Here is a 21,719-nt window from a genome sequence, read left to right on the forward strand (position 1 = left end):
TAAAGAAAAACACATGGCATTCCTTTTTTTTCCAGAATTCTAAAAGGTTGGTGTTCAATAGCTGTCCATCTCACACTGACACGTGTTCCAATGTTAGCCAGTACATGAACAACAAGTTCTGATATGCATCATGCAAAACCGCAGAAAGCAGTGAGTTATGCTAAAATTGTCCTGTCCTGTACTCTCTTCTGTTTGAATTCATGCACCTGGCATCCTCTTGCTGAATACACAAGAGCATTTGAATAAGAAGGTAAAAAGGAAGAGGAAGAGAAACTTCCTTGGAGTCTGGCATTCTTCCAGAAAGCCAGGAAGAAAATTCTCAGCATGTAAACACTATAAAGGAAAGTGAATGACAAAACAAAACACACAATTGGGCTGATAAGTTCTGAATAATGAAACAAAACACATAATTATGCTGATAAGTTCTAAATATATGATATTCTTGGTCTAACTACACAACACTTGCACCTCACTTATGAGTCCTACAACTGATGTGTGAGGAAATTAGGACTTTATTCATCAAAAAGTGAAACGTGACTTCACATAAGCATATGATTGCATGGAAACACAAGCAGTGAGATGAACTTGCTACAAGTAAAAAATGACAAAAAAACCAAAGCTGAGCTATGCTAACCTCTATGCTAATATCTAATCCTATCTGTCTTTAAGTGACCCAAGGAAATATATTATAGCCTCAGACAAGCAGTCTGAGACAGTTTATAGCAGAAACTACATATTTATAGGGATAATTATTATTTTTAAATTCAAAATGTGAAGAAAAAAAATACAAAAAAAAAAAAAAAGTTTTTCTTTCATTCCATGAGGATAATAGCTTAGACAATGATCTCTCCTGAAGTGTACATCACTGGATCCAAGAACAGAAACTAGTTTTGAAACTATTATGTTATGTATTCTATGCAGAACACATCGGGTTCAAGAAATAAATGAGATAATTAATATCCTGATTTTAATTTTGTATATGTTTTGGCTGGGATAGAGTTAATTGTCTTCACAGTAGACTGTATGGTGCCATGTTCTGGATTTCTGACCGAAACACTGTTGATAACACCCATGTGTCTTACATGTTTCTAAGCAGTGCTTGCACAGCCTCAAGACCTCTGCTTCTCACCCCACCCCTCCCCCCCTCCCCCCACCAACGAGGCTGGGGGTACAGAAGAAGTTGGGAGGGGACACATCGGGAACAACTGACCTCAAACTGACTGAAAGGATCTTTCCATACAACAGGATGCCATGCTCAGCATATAAAGCTGGGGGTAGAAGATGGAAAGGGGGATGTTCAGAGTGATAGCATTTTTTTTCCAAGTCCCATGTGACACATGATAGAGCCCTGCTTGCCTGGAGATGGCTGAACACCTGCCCACCCACAGGATGTGGTGAATGAATTCCTTGTTTTGCTTTGCGTGTGTGAGTGGCTTTTGCTTTCCTATGAAACTGAATTTATCCCAATCTACAACTTTTCTCACTTTAACCCTGCTGATTCACTTCCCCCATCCCACTGTGGGGGAGTGATCAAGTGACTGTGTGGGGCTGAGCTGCCTACTGGGGTTAAACCACAACCAGCTTTTAATTATTCTGGTAACAAGTAAACCACTTTTTTTCTTTCTTTTCTTTTTTTTTTCCTTCATTATAATACAATAACCACTTTTGTTTTGTAAGTGGTTTTCTTCTTTATTTTCAAATCTCTTTTGATGGTGGGAAGGAAGGCAGATTCAGATTTAAAGGCAGTTGAGACACAATTTCAGCTACTAAGTGAAGCCAATTGCTTTAGCCATTTTTGAGGTATACGCTCCTTTGTAATTCAGACATACACAAAATGTTGACACTTTTAAGCAAAAATGTGTACATAAGAAAGCAAAATAAATATGTTTAGTGCGGATGCTGTAAGAGAGCAGAAAATCACGAACAGCATAAGTAGCTCAGAATGTTCCAGCTGAATCGAAACTTAATGCTCTTAGAACATGACTCCATGTGCTGCCCAGTCCATGTGTCCTATTTCCTGTCTAGGTTTATCAGGACACCAACAAGAGAAGTGTAGGAAATGTCTTTCTGTTGCCAAAATACAAAACTTGCATCCTTTTGGAAATGTGCTCTGTGACATTTGCAGAGTTAGTACGTCCCATGCAACAGATGTACTTCAGTGCCTGGCTCCTGCTCCACAGTAAAGAGAAACTTGATAGCGATGGAATGAAAGCATTTATCTCTTTACTCTAGAACAAAGAAAGTCATGACTGATTGTGGTAGTTGTTACCCAAGGATACATTCTTAATCCAAGATATCTGAGCAATCTATTTAAATGACCCAAGAAAATATGTAACGTTAAGCAAGGGAAGAACTATAAAGTGATAGGTATAATAAGCAAATCTTAAATTTTTCTATTTTTTTTAACATTTAAGATTTTTTTCTGGAACTGTAAAAATTCCAATAATTAGTAGTTGTAAAGCTCACATAGATAAATGCGTGACACTGCCACAGGTGTTAGTTCACTTTCTCTCAATTAAGGAACAAAATTTACGAGCCTTTTTAAAGAAAACTATAGCCATCAGGCATCAAACACAGACTGAGCTTTTCTGTAGCTAATCAAAAACCCACATGTTCTTGTTGAAAAGGATAAATGGCCATATAAATTAATTTCAGTATTTTCAGGCAGAAGGCAACATGCTTAAATACTTTTCTTGAATGTTAGCAAATAAAAGAATGCAAGCTGAAATTAGCACTTCTCTGCTACTAAACAGGAATAGAGCTGAAGACTTCCATACAATATGATCAAACAGACTTATAATAACTGGCATTGGATGATAAATTGCATCCAAAATATAATATATACAGTTGCATATATATTATGCCTTCAACAAATGACCCAGGTCAAATCTAATCCCAAATCTAAAATACCATACAGTTTAGAAAATCCACATATGATCAAGAAATATTGCTCTAGAACGATATAGTGAACTTTTGAATAAAGATCCGCTAGAAATAGATTGATATCAGACCATCTGTACTATTGGGTGTTACAACTGGAAACTCCGGATCTACAATTGATCACTCATGTATTAGCTTTACCAAAACTAAGCATGTGAACTTTCCAAACTGTATCAACAGAGTCAATTTACAATGAATCAGTAAAATGAAAGTCCCTCAAAGAGAACAGCAAGGGAAATAATAGCTCTAATGATTTTAACAGGAGAATTTGCTTCCCATTTCTTCCCAAATAAGGATACTTTTTTTTTTTTTTTTTTTTTTTTACTGTGCACTTACTTTAACATGCCCAGTAATAGTAGTTTCTAATGGAAAATTTCTCAGAGGTACCTACATCTCGGCAGATGATTACATATCAAAAGTTTTTTATCCTACACAACTCAAGGTAAAGGATGGATAAGTAAATAGGTAAAAGGATAAATACAAAGCATTAGTATGTGTGTGCATATAAATGTCCATGGATGACAAGAAAATTTTTGTAGCAATCCCATTAAATGTCAAAAAGGCTTCAAAGTAGATGTTACCAAAAAAAAAAAAAAAAAAAAAAAAAAAAAAAAAAAAAAAAAAAGTCTGGGACTTGTAAGATGTTGTCTTTTAGTAACCTTTGGCTCTGAGGATGAAAAATTGAGATTTGTCATCCACTTGTACAGTGACTAATGAGCTAATGAATTTACAGACACATGAATGCAGGATTCTTGATTTCTCTTTAAAAAGGTGGCTACAGCCTAAATGAATTATTTTAATAAAATAGGGAATACAATGAAACACAATAAAACCCATAAATACTGGGAAAGGACTATGTTTTCAAGAACTCTACCCCACCCTTATAAACGTAAAAGAGACTGTTTATTGTGGGGCCAATACTCATGAGTATAAATACTTTCTCTTTTAGTAAAGGCAATTTTTTTTAAAGAACAAAGTAATTTCCAAAAGTTGTGTATAATCAATCCTTTCACATATTGAAATTTTAAGGGATTATAGATTGTAGTCCATGCTATAGTAAGAAAGAATTATTATCCTTCATGATCTTGAGCAGGTAATTTAATTCTTTCTTCCCCCCTTTGCCTTCTTGTTCTTCACCTATGAATCCTATTTTTCTTGTGAGCTCTTTGAAGAAGAAATTATTTATATCTGTATTTAATCCTCCAGTATTGACTGGGGACTGCAGAAACAATTGTAATGCAGATATAACAAATGGATGTAGATAGTCACAGCTGAAAGCGTCAACCCTTCACTACTGTTACAGTTGCCTATGAAGATGCTTCTTGGTTTAGAGCATGTGCTACAACAAGAAAATTGATCTTCCTTTTGTCAAAAAACTAATAATTTCTAATAGTTTCTAAGGTTCACTACAGGCTTACTTCAATTATTGTCCTTATCACTCCAGTCCTCCCTTTGTCTTCACTTGCCTGCTTTCTGTCCCACTACAACATATTGCTACTGTAGGAGGTATTCACACTGTCTAACTTTAGTCAACTAATTTAGGGCTCTGAATCACCTTCTTTGAGTGCCTACATCCCGTAGAATATGACTATGTATGGAATAGACACTTTTAAACTCAAGTGTTCTAATATGCACTTTTTTCGAACATCCAATATTCCACTACATAAGACATTGTTAATATGTTAATATTCCACTACATAAAGCAGTGCCTGTCAACAGTAAGCAAATTTATTAAGTGACCGGGTAACAGGTATTTTTGCACTAGCTGGGCAAAAATGTCACTTTCTTTTTTTCACACCTAGATTTAATGCATGCAGTTAGTATGCTATCTGTGGCAAAATATAAAAGAAAAAAAGAATTAAAAATTAAAGATTAAATGCAAATAGTATCTACTCATGGAATTTGCTAAAATATCCATGGAATTTAAAAAGCAAATGCCTGCTCAATAAATTGCTACATTCAGCCAAGGAGGCTGCAGCTGTGAGTAAGACAGTACATCAGTCCCACGCCTAACCACATCTTGACCTTTCTTTTGAGACTGTCAACAAAGGTGCCAATTAGAGCAATGATTTAGAGCAACACACTTTTCATTCTGCTAAACACAACTGTTACCAAGGGGACAAAGATCATGCATTTTGCATAACACTGGATGCCTGATTGGCTCAATACAGATCGTCTACTGACAAACCACTTTGGTAAGCCTCAAGATGAGAAGCAGGTAAGTGCACCACCCACATACTTTTCTTTTGATCTCTTGGTACACAAAAGAGCTAATACTGTAAATATCTGAAGGACTTCCTGGTACATTGCTGATTTTGTTTAGCTTATCTTCTCTCACATACAAACTCAGACATATAAGAAATTACTAAATTCTTTTTGTATCAGGACAATGTTAAAACTACTTGTTTCCATATATCACAACTAATATATGGCCATAAATTACGCATCCTCATTCAACATAATGAGAGCTGCAAGCTTATTCAAACTTAGCTTCTGAAAGTCTCCTCTTCAACCAAGCCATAATAAAAGGCTTAAGCAATGTATGAATCAACTATCAAATTATTCATTTAAAGAATGGTAAATGAGATAAGGTGATAAAAGACAGAAAAAGAAGATTTTTTTTTTTCTTTCTCAGTTGCAAAAAGAATGTATGCAATTTTGATAAAACTTACAGAGGCAAGATGAAAGCAATGTATAGTTGAATACAAACTGTCTAAAGCATTAAAAAAGAAGTGAGCAATGTGCCCAGAGTAGGGAAAAAACTAGGATACAGTCTTAAATATAAGATCAAACTTTATCTTGGAGTTCCATTAGCAGGATACATGTTGATGATCTCAGAAAAAAAAAAAATAATATAAAGACCACAGATCTATTTTGAGTGTACAAGAAAATCTTTAGCTGACACAGGCATACAAAGAATCACTTTGAAAGAAGTCAGGCGTTCCTATATGTTCTTCACTAAACTTAAATAAACCCCATATATCTAAGAATTATTACTTCATATATATCTAAAGTTCAATCAAAAGAGGTGGAACTAGTTTTACTCAACACCACATTGTTTGTCAGTCCTCATCAGATCTGCTTCCCCCACAGCAATTACTACAAACTGATCATCTAAGGAGAAGGACAGGATATGGAACAACACAACACATGTCCAAGTAGGCTTTCAATACAAGAAGTATTTCAAATTGAATCTGTATTAAGGCATACTGACTGACATTCATGATAGACCTTCTTACTTGTATTTACCAAATCCTGGGAGGTGGGAAGAACTTACATAACATACTGTACTTTAAATCTCATATTTCTCAGTTAATGTTATGAAAAGTACTTAAAACATTTGGCTACATTTACAAGGCAGTTCAGAGATGTTTGCATGCAAATTAGCTACTGCTACATTAAAATTTTTTTACAGTTAGTCACAGGATTAACAAGTTTCTTTACCATTTGTCTCTTCTTTAAAATAAGCACTATGTCTTTGGGGAGGGGGGTAGGGCGTTTGGGGTTTTTTTGGTCTTATGGTGAGAAAAATGTCTTGTATAATAGCAAGTTATGATCAACTATGATCAACATTTCTTGTATTTTAAATCTTTAATTGTTTTTCTAAAGCTAGCCTGGGACACAAAAAACAAAAAAACAAAACAAAACAAAAAAAACAAAAAAAAACAAAAAAAAAAAAAAAACCCACAAAAACCCAAAAAACCCCCCAAAAAACCCCAAAAAAACCAAAACATCAACAACAACAACAAAAATCTAGTACCTTGAAAATACACACTGAAGTTATGAAAAGAAGCTAATTGAACTGATATATTTAAAAAAAATTAAAGAACAAGATAGTATAAACTTTATTTCTTTTCTCTTTGGGGATTTTCTTCTCCCTGTGTCTCCTGCAGCTCTAACTTACTATTGCATGAATAGAAATGTGTTATACCTGCTTAATGGAATAAGAACTGGAACCTAAAAGTTAAAGGCCAATCTGATTTCACTGTTCAAAATCAATGAAATCTGAAATTTAACAAAAAATGAACAATGAAAAACAAGTTAATGAGTGAAGCTATCACATCTACCGTTGCTTTTAAATGACAAGACAGTTAACTTCTATTGAGTTGGCCACTAAAGACTTGCCTTTAAAATAAAAATATTATTCATTCAGTAGAATTGGCTTTTTACAAAAATACAGAGATAAATGCAACATAGAAGTCTTCAGGCTAGAGAACATTTTAAATTAGATTTCCATTCTTTTTTGATATGGTTTTACAATAAATGGTCAGTAAGAGCTTGAGAATATACCACAAAAGTTTGCAGCATTGTATTTAGTTTTGATAGGAAGGAAAAGATTAAATTTTTTCAGCTCTGGATTCCATACCAATTGGGAAAATTCAAAGGAAGCACTCAGAGAGTTATGTTTACAAAAGGCAATCCATTCTACGAATGGACAGCACTCACACTTCTGTTGATGTTCATAGGTTGTTAATGATATGCTTATATACTTAAAAAAATACTTAATATTGAAGAAAATTATATGGACATCTTGTGCATAGGCAAGATCCAAGTATCTTGTGAAAACTTTCTAAGTATGAAGACAGAAGTTTCTTTTATTACAATTCAGCTAGAAGAGCATTTTCTTGTCTAGCAGATAAATGACAGGATACTTTGTATGTTACCTGTCAAATATTTGATTTGATAGATTCACCATTTCTCAAAGTATGGTACGGAAAAAATATTTGAAGTTAATGTAATATTAATGTATCTGTCCATCTAGCTTTAGTGTTTTCAGCTGTTTTCTTCTGGGAACCATATATAATTCTGCTCAGAGATTTGACTGGATTGTTTAAGAATCACGGTTTGTCTTACATACAAAAGTATAATTAAAAGTGTCAGGAAAAAGTCAATGTCTTTGAAAAATGGAATGTCGTCATAAAAAAAGAACCACAAAAAAACAGTGAAATCCCAAGTGATTTGAGAGTGTTCATAAAAAACAGCTTTTCAACAGTATCTTTGTCAAATTTGGATGAAATCTGAGTTCCACTTTATTAAAAACAGAATTCCTGTTGGTTTTTACTGATATGATTTTTAACTTTAAGTGATATTGTAAGAACTAAGTAGAAAAAAATTGCATATACTTATGTCTCTTTGATGGTATATATGTGGAAAATCCCCAGTAAGGGCAGTAAAAAATTGCCACTTGGTCAACTTCTTGATCAAGTATAGGACAGCTGAGTATCTTACGCATATACTTCTATGGCTGCAAACTTCAGGTTAAAAAAAAAATCACAAAGGTTACCTGTTATGCCTCATAATTCTATTAGTTTGCTTCGCCTAAAGAAAAAAAATCATAATTATATTATGCATTATATGAAATTGAAATGCAGAGGTACCAAAACCACCACCCAATCTTGCTCTGAGTAGTTCAGTAAACTCCTCTGATCCAAAATTGATGTTTTTCTGGTCACAGATTTCAGGATGAAACTGGGTTTCCAAAATGAAAAAAAAAGTATTTAATCCAATATCATCCTTAACAGTTTATTCCCACTGTGATATTTCACTTACTATCTTGTACATTAAAGTAATAGTCATTTATACCACTCCCCAGAAAGAAATCATTACTTGGGACCAACAGCATGGAAGGATGGAAAGTATTCAAACATTCTATTTGAGAAATGCAGTGTCTCTTAAGGGTTTTGATATCCCACTACAATGGGGAAGATAAGTGGATGAACAGCCTTTTAAGGAAAGTAGAGAACCAAGAAGCCTGTCTGAAAATGTGAAAATCTAAGTATATCCAAATAAATTCTAGAGAAGAAGAAAAGATAAAAAAATCCGGCAAAGAAAGAAGTACAGATTCTTGCCTGAAATGTTTTAGCAATACAGGTTTATTTCCAACAGGATTTTAATATTTATTTATTGATATATTTTATCATTGTGGGTTTACATGAAAAATAGTGGGCTACAGGCTTTGTTTAGTGAGGTGTTGAAAAGTATTCTGTGACATTCTCCCAAATGAAAAAGCACCACTGAAAAGGCATATATTTATCTCTTATTACTACCTGAATGTACACACATTTCAAGAGAGATATTAATCCACAGCAATTGCAAAGCACAGATATTTTCAGTATGAAGCCAGCACCAGGCACTGTATTGTCACTCTTTTCCATATGCATTGTTTCCACAAAACTCTGCCACCAATCATTTAATGTGATTTTCTTAGGTTTGGCTGGCAAACTGTAAAGACTGACGTAACTTTTTATTAGGTTGCTGCTTATTTTGCAAATCTATTGTGAAAGCATTCAGCTTTGAATTATTGCAGTGAGCTCATATTTTTGGTATAATTTTTTTCTCTAAATTAACTAAATGACACATAGTATAGTTTCTGCTCTTATATTTGATGCAAAAAGTGTTATTAATATAACATTATGTTCACTAATAGATGTGACTGTACAGTTTATATTCTAAGTCTGTCACTTCCTTATGCTGCACAAGCCCTGTGCTATTTTAGAGCTAACCAAAATTACGTGAAGAGCACTGAGTTTTCTCCCTATTCTTCATTCAAATAAGAAACTCTATTTATATTTTAGCTTTGCTGTATTATACAGGTAATTTTTGTGTTGCTGTGAATGAAAAAATGGTCACAGTGGTAAGTTTTACTGTTACTCTCTTATAATTCTGTATCCTATATTTTACTTTATCATAGTAGCTTGCTAAAGGAAAAAGAATATATGTAGTGTAAATACTCTTATACACAGATATATATGTGTGCATATATATATATATATGTATAATTGATCCATAGATAGCCATAGATTATATTCCATGTTCTGTCCTCTCATCAAGCACCAGCACTAGTTGTTGAGGGGTTACTAGCATTTTCACAGGGTAATTAATTTTCACAAATTAAATACTTGATACCTGTTTTCACCTGTTAACTGTTGTCAACCTCTGCTCCACCCAAAATAGTTTTGATTAGGGTTGGGTGGTCGACAGTGAGGAAAATGCTGGATTTATGTTAGATAAAACTCTGGGAATATCACAAAAAGTTCTAGCTGTCCTTATAGTTCCTTTACCAAACGGGAGGGTCTGAGTTGCAGGTGTCTGATCACATTTTCCACCAATATGTTCACGATCTCTTTTAGTGTCCATTCTGAGTTCAAGTCAGTGGCATGCCTCTGTGCAAGGTGTCCCAAGCAGTCTGAGGAGCCTTCTCTGTGCAAGCAATCATCTTGGTGAAGAAAGGTGGTGAAGTCTGTTGCATACTGTAGGCAGTCAGGGTTGATGAAGCACGCATAGACTCTCTCAGGGAGAGGATGGAGAACACTTGAGAGAAAGAGAGAGAGATACCAGGAAATAAGCAGGCCTAGGGGAGGTCAGGATGTATAAAGCCTCAAAATAAGTTTGCCCTTCCCCTTTCCAACAAGAACTTTAGATATTCCAAATCTTAAAATATCTTGGTTCATATCAGATTGTGAAAGAAAGTCTTGAAAATTAACACCTGTCTAGACCATACCACTAGTTTGCTTTTTCCTTATTTTCACACAAAGTCTTAGGTGTAAGAAGTGGACTAATATAATCCTGCCTATTTGGACTGATTATATTCCTGGTTTTTAGGATTATCACCAAGACAACTCTAAGAACTGTTATGTTAAAAGCCTGCTGCCATCTTAATTTTGAATGTGTCTACCCAACATGATGAATTAATTACTTTTCCATTCTCTGTCCTTAATTTCCATACTTGTGGTTACAAACAGGATAATTGTTTCTCAAATAGTTAGCTTTAATTGTGAAGGCAACTTGGCCCTTAACTTTGTTAGAGTTATTGAATTAATGTGGCAAGAACAATGTTCCTCTCAAGAGACTCAGTCTCCATCTCAGTCAGAGACTAAATAATTTTGAGATTGATGCAAAATGAAGCAAAACTTTTCTCAAAGATTAAAAAACCAAAAACATATATATTGTCAATTTTCACTATAGCAAAAACTCAACAGCAGGGTGCTTCAAGGCACCATACAAAGACCAAGTGTTCAAAATGTATTAAGTAATTAAAAAAAAAATAAGTGAACAGCAATTTAGCAAAATTTATAATTAACAAGAAAATCCTGTTAACCAAGTCTAAATAAGACTGGAAACCTGAGAGAAAATTGACTCAGGGATATGGGTGGCCACCTTAAAAGATGTGAAAATAATTTATTTGAATGCAAATAAGGCCTATTGAGGAAACAATAAATCAAGCAAAAAGAAACCCAAAAACCCCAAACCAAAAACAAAACAAAGAAACCACCTGTAACAGATCATTTGTTTTATCAGAGATGTAAATTATTAGCACCATCTTATGAAAAACACCTGGGTCTCACTGCAGACTGCTCAATGCAGAGCACTGCTTGATGAGCAGCTGCAGTCAAAAAAGCACATAAAATTTTCAGATGCATAAGAAATGAGGTGGGGAATAAGTAAGAAAGAAAATATGTCATTATATGAATCAATAATTTTCCCTTCTCTGGAAGAGTGTGAAATACTGGTCATCATATCACAAAAAGATATTACTGAATTAGAAGGTATTCAGAAAAGAGTGATTGTGGTGAGTAATTAGGCATATAGAGATGCCTTCATATGAAAAGACTGAAAAAACTGGAATTGTTAAACATAGAAAAAAACAAAAGATGAATAAGGAGGGATATGATGAAAGTATAAAAATGGTAAGTGGCAAAGAGAAGATAGATCAGGAGCTTCTGTAGTCCTGCGTGTCATAACTCAAGAACAAAAGGACACTAAGCGAAAGTGAAAAGCAGCAGCTCTAAATCTGATAAAAGAACATACTTTTTAATGTGGCACATAATTAGATTATGGAATTCAATGCCACAGGATGTCACTAATGTCAAGACCTTACCAAGACTAAAAGAAGAACCTGGCACTTACAACTCTTGATATTCTTGGGAATTTAATGCTAACTAACTGTTAAAAGGTTTTGAAAGAGAGATTATGTGCCATATTTAATGTTTTAAAAGAAAAAAAAATGAAAAGAATTTGGACAAAAGCTCCCTCTAAGTGGATTTTTCCATCTCTGGCTGATTATTTTGTTCTTTTCTTTGCTTGTTATGTTGGCATTTTCGCTTGAGACATCTGGGCAGTCTTGGAGGGAGGCTCTGTAATAATGAATCACTATTCTTTTCTAATTACTATTATCCCAGTACTACCCCAGTATCTTAGTATGTCCTATAAGATCTTAATATTAGGACTTTGGGCTTCCCTTTCGTAGAATAATTGTCTTATGCTCTGTTGTATTCCACACCATTCCCATTAGCCAACTGGATTTGTCACCCATTGTCAATTAGTATAACCATTGCTGTAAGCTGTATAGGATTGTGCATGTGTTTGGAGCAACTGTGAAACTTCTGCATGCAGAACCAAATACATTTTTGCTGTCACAGCTATACAATTGATTCTGTGTGTCCCAATTGTCTTCCAGCCATATCTTAACCTCCAGCTATGCTACTGACATCTTGCTTCACATCCTGCAGCTGGAAAACATATGCAATGTCTCTAAATTAGAGGCACTTTAGTTTTAAACTTCCTATTCTCCACAGCTTACTTATCACATTTTTCTCCTTTCTGCCTGCCTGGCTGCTCAGAGAGATTAAGTATTCTTGTTCCCATTTTTGTTCTTATACTATTTCTTTTCTAATTCCTTAGCTTTTTCTTTACTTAGCATTTTCTGTATGAAGGCTTTCAGTACAGTTAAACAATGACAGACATAAGCATAAAAGAACTCCTCAATCGGATCTGTTAAGTAAAAACAATCAAAAACAGAGTGTGAGAGATACTTGGTAGAATCAAGATCACAGCTTTTGAACAGCATTCTCAAACAGGTCTTCCTCCCACTATTATTAATTTCGTTACATTCTCAAAGCTGGAGGCAAGGGAGGCCGGAAGAAAACCTTTAAGTACCTACCTATGTAGCCAGCGAAATACCTGCTAAATTCTGTGGGGTTTTGGGGGTAACTACACAGTAAGTGAAGATATTGGGGGTGGGAGCACAGAGAGCAGCTATGCTTGTTGGGCCAGCTGGGGGGCTGTACATGCTTTGAAGAGAAGCTGGATTCAGACAGTGCTTACAAACTGGACTCCACAGAGAGACTGTGAAGATACCAAGAGACTGTGAAGATAACACCGGAAAGGAGACAGAAAGCCCCAGTTGAGGTAAGATATGACTAACTACCACACAGAAACATATGGTATGTTTTGTCTTCTTCTCTTCCCCAACAACTTCCATCACAGAAGGTTTTCAGGATTCAATGTGGCAGGTTGTCAGGTAATCCCATCAAAGTTCTCCTCCCCACAAAAGGCTAGACCTTTGAAGGTCCCTTCTAACCTGGGCTGTTTTATGATTCTATGAATTGGCACTGTATATATTAGTACACTGCTTTGGTCCTGACTGTTTCCCTGAAGTTTCACATGCATGCCTTACTAACCTAATATAGTTATATAATTATTTTCTCTTTTTTTCTATTTCAGGATAAAAATATTAAAATAGCAAAAAATAGGTAATGTTCTACCTCTCACAAATTGAGCTGGTATATTGCACACAATGCTACAAAGCACCATGCAGGTAACATATTTGTGTTGTCTTTGGGACATCCACATTGCACTCACCATATGGTTTAGATATGCCTGAGGGTTTACAGTTAGTCTGCAAGACTGGTTTTAGGCTGAGTTCAATCCACAGGACATATACTGAGGACACTCAGGCATAAATATGCTATTGTAGTACAACATTCAATAGCAAAAGAGGAGGAGCTGGTTAGCAACAGTAAGGAATTTAATCTTAAAGGCCTGGAAGAAATGGATCCTATATTATGTGGGATAATAAAAAGCATGAATAATGCTAGTCTCACAGCAATATGAAAAGTTTTTTCCAATCTATAAGTATTTACAAACAAGAACTCCGAATAATTAGTATGTTTATTGTTCTTCACCTTTTAAATATTTAAGACTTAATTCTCATTGATTATAATTCCTCCATCATGAAACAAGGAAATACCTTTAATTTGAAAGACACCTACTAGCTAAATAGTGCATTGTATTTTTTCAAGTACTATCAAAATGAAGAAAATAAAACCCAGCTGATCTACAAAAACTGTATTTTCACCCATATTTTGGCCATTTTACTTTACTATAACTCACCTAGTTTTGACATATTTTCCTTCTTGAAAATTCATGTTATGAAAAGACATAGGAGATCACCTCATCAGGAAGAGCAGATTTACCTAAATGTTCATTATTTTGCAACAAAAAGTTTTCACCTAGGTGTTTATGCTACCTTTTCGAGTCTGCTAGCCTTCCTTTTGAAGTCCTCTGTTCTAAATATTCTCACCAGTTTAAAAGCATTGCCTGAAGTCAAGAAACATTTTAATATGAACAATTGACACAATTACCAAAAACTATTCTAATGTGTTTTCCCCTTCTTGGCAAAGAAAAATAAATGTCACCCATCTATTAAAACAAAAGATAAAATTGCATGGTGGTTATGCGAAATTAGGTTTCCTGTATTACCTCATTCATGTTACACAAACGCATACTATCTTCCTGTTTTGCATGGTGAAGCTAAACAACATATTGTACATTTTTTTCCTATATCTCATATTAGGTCTGTGCTCTTTTGTTATGAATTGTGTCTGGTATAGACAAATACAATTCTTTTACCATTAAAATAATCTTCTTATCTTGAAAATTTAAGTAGATTAGATAGAAATGTGCATGGAATGAAATATGGATGTGATCGATTTCATTATTTTAGTTAAAAAAAGGTCACTTTGCTTTGTTTTGTGTCACTCTAGGGCACTTGGTTTTTTTGATGCCACTGTATACTAGATAATGAGCTTTGGAAGAAGTACCAGTGAATACCATTCCATATGCTTCCATTATGGTGAATGTCTTTTAAAAACAGGAAAGAGAGTTTGTGTCTATTTTAGAATACAAAAATTAATGTGCAGAATGTTATAAGACCCCATTCAGCACTTCCAAAAAGTGAACCTTCTAAACCTAGAATTTCACTGACCCAATTACAAGTTCAGTTTCAGGAGTAAAGGTGAAACTAAGAGACCCTCTTCAAACAAAAACCTATTGAGTTTTATGCTCTCCAATCTATTACAACTTTATCTACTTAACAGAGAAGATCATATTCAGTCCTATGCAGAACTCACATGCTTGCTTGTAGCTTTCTCTGCACATTATTTGGGTTTTGGCGTACATGACACTTTATCCTCAATCCAAATGTGATTTTTTTCCCCTTCAGTGCAGAGATTGAGTTATGCTTAATGGTTCTGAATTGGTTGAAGGCTAAGGCTGAAAAGCTCCTTTTTTTTTCAGACATTTCAATCAGGAATGGTGTGGTCGGAAAACACCAATGGCAAAATACGGCTTTTTTTATTTTGTAGTTTTCATGAGGACATAAGCCACATTTCCATGAAAATAGTTAAGCAATCAGAAAAGCTTAAACATTCTTAATATTAAGTTTAAGCATAACTAATACCTAAGTATAGTTATAAATGTAACTTGCATTTAACATAAGTATATTATATGGTTAATGTATCTATACCTTTAGAAAAAGAAATCCTAAATAAAATCACAGGGTCCCAGCAATAGCAAAGATATTAACAATTTCTCTGCTTCTATTGTCCTAGCATAAATTTGTCTCTGGGTATTACTGCATAGAATCTAATCTGTTACTACTGCCTTTGTCCACATTTAAAATTTTCTGGTATTAAAATACAGGTAATATCAGATTTGTAGCAGTTTCCACAAAACTCCTCATATATCAAAATTAACCTCTATTCAGGATTCCAAAGAGAACAAGGGTCCAAAGGTGTGAACCCTTATCTATCTAATTAATCCCATGATATCCACTACTTACATGTAAGTAATTACTTAAGTAAGGTGTTTGTAGGATGAGACCTGAAATTGTTGATTTTGTTCTTAGCCAGTAGTTTATGCATGCATAGCTTTCTATTTTTAAAAATAATTTTAAATTTAAAACTTTAGGTCCTTTTTCATTTATCCAGGAAGGTCAGTATTTAGTTTACAAGGGGAAGATCTAAGTTTATAAAGGGCATTACAGTATGGTCATCATATGCTGTGCAGTGGACAAATACTACAGAAAATATCTTGGATTTTTGTTTCCCCTGAGATTAAAATTACTAGTAAGAGGAGTTGTGAAAATGTAAAGCAATCTCTGAGCTAATAAGACTTTTATAAACCACTGTGAAAATAGATATTCTGGATACTTCTTTTCCTTAGTTAATGAAATTCAGTGGATTTTCCGTTCATGGTAACCAGTTCTCTCTTGAACTATTCTTCTTCATTTCTCTTCTAATCTCTGAAACTGTCAGTGCTCAGACATAAGAACAATTTTTTTTCCACCTCATTCGTTTCCTTCAAAAGATCCCAAAGTACAAAGCAGACAATTATTTATCCATAGATGGATGAAGGTGGACCTATTGTCACATTTTTAGTAGTTTTGTAGACGATACCAAGTTGGGTGGGAGTGTTGCCTGTTGGAGGGTAGGAAGGCTCAGCAGAGGGATCTAGAAAAGCTGCATCAATGGGCTTAGGTTAATTGCATGAGGGTAAATGTGGCAAAGTGACAGGTTCTGCACTTGGGTCACAATAATCTCATTCAGCCCTACTGTGTTTGGGATGGATGGCTGGAAAGCTGCCTGGCAGAAAAGGACCTGGGGGTGCTGTTTGACAGCTGGGGGAACATGATCCAGCATGTGCCCAGCTGGCCAAGAGGGCCAGTGGCATCCTGGCCTGTATCAGCAAAAGTGTGGCCAGCAGGACTAGGGCACCTGTGCTTGGCACTGGTGAGGCCACACCTCAAATCCTGTGTTCAGTTTTGGACCTCTCACTACAAGGACACTGAGGTGCTGGAGGGTGTCCAGAGAAGGGCAAAGACTCTGGTGAAGAGTCTTGAGCCTGAGTCTTACAAAGAGGAGCTGAGGGTACCAAGGTTGTTTAGCCTAGTAAAAAAAGGAAGTTGAGAGGTGACCTTATCACTCTCTATGAGTGCCTGAGAGGATGCTGTAGCCAGGTGGGGGCTGTTCTCTTCTCCCAGGTAAAAAATAATAGGATAACAGAAAATGGCCTCAAATTATGCTGGGAGGTTTGGATTGGATACCAGGAAAATATCTCAGAGAAAGGGTTGTCAAGTGTTTAAGCAGGCTGCCCAGGGTAGTTGAGTCATCATTCCTGGAGGTAAGACATGCACTTTATGGCACTTACGGATGTTTCTTAGTGATGGACTTGGCAGTGCTGGGTTAATGGTTGGACTCAATGATCTTAAAGGATCTTTCACACCTAAATGATACAGATTCTGCAAAAGTCTGACATGGGATGAAGAAATAGAGAGTGCTAAACATGTTACAGTCTGATTTTTTTAAGCATCTGGAGGGAAGGTATATTTGGGGTATAGATATTATGTCCTCCACTCAAGCTCTAAAAGAACTGAGACTCAGAATCACATAGCCATAAGTATTCGGAGTGAATTAATCTGTTGGAATTGTAGCTATTTGTGCAAAATTATATAATTCTGATTAGTTATTAAGTTCTGCAATTCCTAAGTGCTAACACAGGCTTCACTTGCCACTCAGTAAGTCAAAAACCAAAGGATAAGCTGTCTGCAGTGAACAAGATGATGGCTGAAGACCTGAGAGCTGGCATTTGGCCAAATTGAAGATCTGTATGGGACAAACAGGGTTGAGAAGTAATCTTAATTAACACTGGACAATTTTTGACAGAGATAATTAAAAAATGTTATTGATCTTGTCAACCTTATCTCGCACTCTCCTTAATTACTATGGCCAAATTAGAAGTAGTATCTCTTACTAAATTGTTCATGCCAACCAAATTTCCATACAGTTAATTCCAAATAATGAATAGCCTACAGAACAACCTTTATTCACAGCTTTATACACTTCTAACATTTTTTCTAAAACAGTGGTTAGAACTGTGACTATTGGCCTTAACAGAAATCAGTAGCAGGTGTATGTCGTCCAAAAGAAAGTTAGCATTTAGTTGATTTGTTAGTTTGGTGTGTTCTACTTCTCTACCAATGTCTTCTAATGTCTTGGGCAATTTACAGATTTAGTTTTCATTCAAGTGAGGTATTTGAAGTGCTAGATTGGTCCCAATATTCCATGAACTATCTGTAGCTGTTCCAAGCTACTTCTTGCATGTCCTAATGGGCAGTATTTTGACTTTGCAACAGCTGTTGGCCTATTTAGATGATATCTAGTGATCCCCTGAAAAACACAAAAATCCTGACTTTATAAAGGAATAAGTGATGCACCTGTAACAACTTATTTTTCAACAGGTCTAAATACAACATTGCAACACTTTTACAATAAAATTATCATCATTCATTCTGTGTGGTTTTTTGATATATTCATCAACTTCTAATTTGGAAAATTCTGTCTTTTTGTTGTACTGGCAATTTAAATTTAGCCCATTGGCAAAGAGAAATTAACCACACAACTTCACAAGAATCTGAAGTAGAGAGAACAAGTCTCTGAGTGAAAGTATAGAAAGGCTAATGAAATGCATACATAAGAGAAAGCAACAAGCAAAAAGGCAAAAGACAAGTATAAGGAAGGATTTTAAGGAATAGAATAACATTTCAGGCATTGTTTGGAAAGGCCATTATTTGGTATTTTTTAAGAGCAGTTTAACTATACCCAAATATCTATGACAATGTATTAAACATCCCCCAAGTGACAACATATGTACTCAACCTGTCATTCTCAAGGTGCTCTGCTGCCCTCAAAGAAAGTAAAAGCATGTTAATAAATAGGTGAGGTGCAAAATCACATTTCACTTTGAGCAGGCTTTCCTACTACTTTATTCTCAACAGAGAAGTTGGAGGTCCCTTCAAGTAGGGGCCATTTCCTATGTACTAGAACAAAGGGCTCCATTGGAAATCTTATCAAGAGCTCTCCCTCTTGTCCATCCTCATTAAACAGAAACTTTTAACTGTAACCTTCCACAGGGTAAAGGATTCACGAGAGTGAATCCTCTCAGCTTGAGCATGTAAAACTTATTATTACTATGACAGAAATCTCATTTTCCAAGCATACGCTCTCCCTTGCAGAATATACAAGGTTTAAATTCAGATGCAGTCAACATCTCATTAATGACTCAGATCAAGAGCTGCCATTGATCATTAAAATATAAATGCAGTGACTTCTAAATCTTAAAATGACACAGCAGCTATAGATTTTGGGAAATGAGAGGAACTGTGACTAAAATGTAACAATCCATGAATATTTTCTTCCTGCTGTCTAGGCATTGCTGAGATTTTTTAGGTAATATGAAAAGAACAACATAGCCTTTATATGACATTTTTAAACTATGTGTTAAAAAAAAAGGAGAGTAATAGTCTGTGCTTCTCTTGATGTCTATCATACCCTGCTTTCTTGATGTGTGTATGGTTTACTTTCATGCTGCAAAGAGTTGCTTTAAAAAAAAAACACTTTAAAAGCTTATCCTTTTTTTTTTTTTAAAGACAAGATTTTGTGAATCTCGTTCTAAACATTCTCTAAAGGAGCATATCTTACTGGAACACAAATTTTGAAATACAATGGCAATTTTACATAAATGAACATAAACCACCACTTGCTAGTAATGAATTAGAATGTGAACTGGGCACCAGCTGCAGGTAATGGCCACTAGTGGGACTCACTGTCTTCATCATTTATCATCACAAGAAATGCTATCTGGCAATTAAAGATAAGGAGTTAAATAAAAGAAAAACCTAAAAAATAATGTAACAGAAAAGAAATCTGGTTGTGACCACTGGAGATCCCCATATATTCATAAATAAGAAATTAATCTCTATTTCAAATTTATATTTTAATCCTGTGTATTTAATGGGAATTGCGAATGATGCCAACAAAGAGTCCTATCCCATAAAAATCAAAACAAAAAAAAAACCCAAAACCAAACCAAATCAAAACAAAACAAACAACAAAAAAAAAACACCAAAAAAAACACCCAAAATAAATAAACAAACAAACCCCACAACAACTCAGGCTGTAACTACAGAAAACAAAAAAGTAATGGTTAAAAATATTTTCATCCTAAATTTCACTGAAAACCCCTCAATTTGGAACAGGTGTTTATGAAATCTTTTCAACTTCATGTGATATGCAGTATGTGATCTGATTGAAACAAAATAATAACCAATCAAGTAATTGTCAAGTACCTAAAATGACTCTGTATTGTAAATGAGTTCTTTGGGAAGTCAATGAGAATTACCAAGTGACCACCCAAAATGTCTCTGACAAAGAAAGTGCAACTGGAGTTTTGCACGGCAGTAATACTAGCTGTCTAGGTGGGCAGAATTTAGAGGAAAGCTAAGTGCTTCCAAACCAAAAAAATGGGAGTGTGTGGTGGGTTGACAATCTGGACACCAGGTGCCCACAGAAACTGCTCTATCACTCCCCTCTTAATCTGGACAGATGAAAGAAAATAATATGTAAATCTCATAGGTCAAGATAAGGACAGCAAGAGATCGCTCAGCAAGTACTGTCACAGGCAGAACAGACTGGAGTTGGGGAAATTACCCAAATCCATTACCAATCAAATGAGAGTTGTACAATGAGAAGTAAACCCAAATCTTAGTAACACTTCCTTCCATACCTTGCTCCTTCCTGGACTTAACTTTATACCCTAATCTCTGCCTCCTCCCTCCTCCAGAACAGTGGACGGGAATGGGGGCTGTGGTCAGTGCTTCCCCCTCAGGGGGAGAGCACCTCACACTCTTCCCCTGCTCCAGCGTGCTGTCCCTCTGACAAAAGACAGTCCTTCACAAAATTCTCCTGTGGGAGTCATTCCCACAGGATGCAGTTCTTTAGCAGCTGCTCCAGAGTGAGTTGTTGCCACAGGGTGTAGTCCTTCAGAACAGGTTGCCAGTGTGGGGCCCCCATGGGACTGGTCACAAGTCCTGCCAGCAAACCTGCTCCAGCATGGGCTCCTGTCTCTCCATGTGCCCACAGGTCATGCCAGGAGCCTGCTCCAGCACAGAGTCACGGCTTCCTTTGGGCATCCACCTGCTCTGGCATTGGGTTCCCCCTGAGCTGGGGGTGCACAACATGGTCTGCACCATGGACTGCAACACAGTAACTTTTTTCCCTTCTTAAATGTTGTCAGGGAAGTGTTACCACCATCCCTGATGTATTTGGCCTTTAATCAGCAGTGAGTCCATCCTGGAGCCAGCTGGCATTGGCTCCACTGGACATAGGGAAAGTTTCTGGCAGCTTTTCACTCTAGCCACCACTGTAGCCACCCCCACTATCAAAACCTTGCCACATAAACCCGAAACAGGGAGAAAACAACACACCTCTTGCAGGTGTCAACCATCCACCTCTAGAAAGCTCACCAACTCGGCTGCCAGATGTGTTGAAATGTCCTTTTAAGAAATAATCTAAGGTAAACTCTGTCCAGCACAAGTCCCAATCTCTACAATAGGTATGTCTCTTAAAAAAACTTACTGGGTTTTTTGGGTTGTTTTTGGTTTTTTGGGTTTTTTTGGTTTGTTTTTTTTTGTTTGTTTGTTTGTTTGTTTGTTTTGGGGGTTTTTGTTTGGTTTTAATACACTTTACACTTTGGCAATGTAAATTTTACCATATTTTGGTGTTACTCTGTGTTAAAGAAAGACAGGAGCAAATCAGGCTTCAAAAGTTGTTCTTCATAAACTCCCTGCAATGTAATTGGCTCTATCTGGTTTTAAATGAAAA

General features: G+C 35.7%; 1 protein-coding gene across 7 annotated transcripts in view; it reads right to left on the bottom strand.

Annotated features, from left to right (window-relative positions):
• The window catches only part of PCDH9 (protocadherin 9), a 685,482-nt gene that overhangs the window by 495,299 nt on the left and 168,464 nt on the right, over positions 1–21,719 (bottom strand). The window contains exon 3 of one of the 7 annotated variants that reach the window (XM_066176263.1): positions 8,815–10,251. The exons of the other annotated variants lie outside the window; for them this stretch is intronic. Coding sequence (XP_066032360.1) covers positions 10,231–10,251 — 21 coding nt within the window. The 3' untranslated portion in view covers positions 8,815–10,230. Of the gene's footprint in view, positions 1–8,814; positions 10,252–21,719 lie in introns of those variants that run through there. 7 annotated transcript variants of the gene reach the window in all.

Source organism: Chamaea fasciata, unplaced genomic scaffold, assembly GCF_029207755.1.
Source record: "Chamaea fasciata isolate MVZ Bird 193981 ecotype frontalis unplaced genomic scaffold, bChaFas1.0.hap1 SCAF_2, whole genome shotgun sequence".
Lineage (NCBI taxonomy): Eukaryota > Metazoa > Chordata > Aves > Passeriformes > Sylviidae > Chamaea > Chamaea fasciata.